The sequence below is a fragment of the Nicotiana sylvestris genome, chromosome 1, assembly GCF_000393655.2.
Source record: "Nicotiana sylvestris chromosome 1, ASM39365v2, whole genome shotgun sequence".
NCBI classification, from domain to species: Eukaryota; Viridiplantae; Streptophyta; class Magnoliopsida; order Solanales; family Solanaceae; genus Nicotiana; species Nicotiana sylvestris.
In genome coordinates this window covers 159,617,819-159,620,057 of record NC_091057.1, presented here as the reverse complement: position 1 = coordinate 159,620,057, position 2,239 = coordinate 159,617,819, and the positions used below count along the sequence as shown (strand labels likewise).

Genomic DNA, 2,239 nt, shown 5'->3' with positions numbered 1-2,239 from the left:
AGGGAACATCATAATTTACGAGGTTCGGTCAATTTTACCTACTTATATCACTTATCTCCCCCTCCCTTTGCTTTATCAGCTTTCAATAAGGACTGTTATGAAGATTTGAACGCTGAACAATCTTGGCTTGTAATAATTATAACTGTTACGTTACTTAATTTCTTATATAAGTATCCTTATTAGCAAAAAAAGCATTAATTATATTGGTGTTAAGTTTTTGTGAAAATTATACTACTTCACATATCATTACTATGAGAAAAGGAAATTAATAGATTCATATATTTAATTTGCTTTAGCTTAAGATAATGTCAGTGATGCCAAACCAGATTTGCTTGAACACCCTGATGACGAGATCATATGATACTCATCTGAATTCAAAGGAAAAATGGAAAGTGAGAAGTTCTTCCAAATCCTTTGATGCCTTCATATTATTTCTCCACTGTCATTAGCTCCCTGAAATCTCTCTGTGGATCGGATATTTAGATGATTTGATCACCACTGCAAAACTTTCTGAAACACTACAGCTCCTCCCTAAACAAACACTCTTTCTGCCAACTCCCTCGATCCTCCATTTGTTATTCTATACTAGTCGGAGTATTAGTCATCGCTACTCAAAAAAACTTGGGAAAAATTCAGAATTTAATGTCAGGGGCCATACTTAATTAAGTAATACTAGCATTACTTCCTAAATGAGCTAGCACATAATCTCGAAAACTAAATACTCTAACTAGGCAGCGAAAACAGGGAATCGACGCCAAAACAGGAATAACAAAAAATTTGGCAGAACTTTCAGTAGTATTAAGTTTTAGTAGTACTACATAAACAATCAACGGCCATCTTTAATATGTCGACCACATATCCCTAGCTAGTTAAAAACTAGTATTACAGAAACATAAGAAAAATTCAAAATATATTGATAAATCATAGGAGTAGTATTGTAGAACAGGTTTGTGACTTTATCTAAGAGCTAGCTTGGGATTACTAAACTACATTATATATCTAGCAAATATATCCTATGACTAACAGAAATTGATAGTATCCAGATCGACATCTTCCGCGGAAGCCCAGAATGTAGCATGTTGATCGTCTTCGACTTGGTATTCCATATTCTCTTCATCATCCTTTGCTATAATATCATTCGACGACATCATTCCGTTGTCTTCAGCTTGAACATCTTCTGATTGCAGAACGGAATCAATGTATTCTTCAAGTAAATGGACTTGAACTTCATCCCCCTCATCTACGCAATCTTCAACATACTCCTCATGATCATTCACATCAACAATATCCTCTGTGGAATCCAACAAACCAAGTACATGGTCTCTAACTTGATCTCCCTCTACATATTGGATAATATTATTCTCTTGATCATCCAGCTTTGCTATAGTACCATTCGACCTTATACCATTGTCTTCAACTTGAACATCTTCTTGCAACACGGTGTTGATAAATTCTTCAATATCTCTCATATTCTCATCATTAACTACCTCATCAATATTGTTTCCTTTTTTCTTGTCACCAGGTTTGCCCTTCTTCTTGATCTTACAAATTACGAAACCTTTGTTCTTAATCTCCCTAGCAGCCAGATAACGATCAAACAAAGAGTACTCTGTCATCAACCACTCGCCATTCACATTGTTTGACGATTTGTTAGCGGGGATGTACTTCAAACTTTTCACGTATCCCATGAGTCTTCCTTTATCATCAAACACCTCTCGGCCTTTGCCTTGAGGCTTCCAAGTGCCCTTCCCGACAGTTCTTGAAACTCTTTTCCACGTTGGCTTCTCTTTCTTCTGCGGCGTTATGAAGTAACGAGTGTTGTTGTTGTTGTTGTTTCCCTGATCATAAACTTCGAAAATCTGCCATGGCTCTTTGTCGGCGTAGAGATCCGCCACCTGCATGAGTTCATTCTGAGAGTGAAGTGGCTCGTCTCTCACAAACCCTATTAGATACTTGAGCACTTCCCTGTCCGTCGGATGAAAGCGATGACCCATCGGGCGAGAAAAACACTTAGCCTGAGAATACTCCATTAATGAACAGTACTACTGCTGCGAAGAAATTATGAGTAAGGAAGAAATAGTAGAATGGCGGAAACCCTACTAAGGTACAGTAGCTAGCTATGAATTGATGGTTGAGTTTTGAGGTGGGGCGTGGAGTTGGATATATAGCTTATTTTTCATGCACGATTTGTTTCATTTCTTTTAGGGTTTTACCCGAAAACTGCTGATTGGTACAATAT

At 37.3% G+C, this 2,239-nt stretch overlaps 1 protein-coding gene across 1 annotated transcript; it reads right to left on the bottom strand.

The window, feature by feature from the left end:
- Nucleotides 1-1,019: 1,019 nt before the first annotated feature.
- Nucleotides 1,020-2,030, bottom strand: LOC104239310 (NAC domain-containing protein 30-like). Its single transcript, XM_070155613.1, has 2 exons — nucleotides 1,284-2,030; nucleotides 1,020-1,109 (listed from the first exon to the last, which is right to left on the bottom strand). The coding sequence occupies exons 1-2, from the start codon at nucleotides 2,028-2,030 to the stop codon at nucleotides 1,020-1,022; spliced, it is 837 nt and encodes a 278-aa protein (XP_070011714.1).
- Nucleotides 2,031-2,239: the final 209 nt, after the last annotated feature.

Excerpts from the sequence above, each read along its gene's own strand:
- LOC104239310 (XM_070155613.1), bottom strand. The coding sequence starts at position 2,030 with ATGGAGTATTCTCAGGCTAAGTGTTTTTCTCGCCCGATGGGTCATCGC. Across the intron at positions 1,110-1,283 it reads TGGATTCCACAGAGGATATT|AATATGGAATACCAAGTCGA; the intron begins GTTGATGTGAAT and ends GATGATGAAGAG.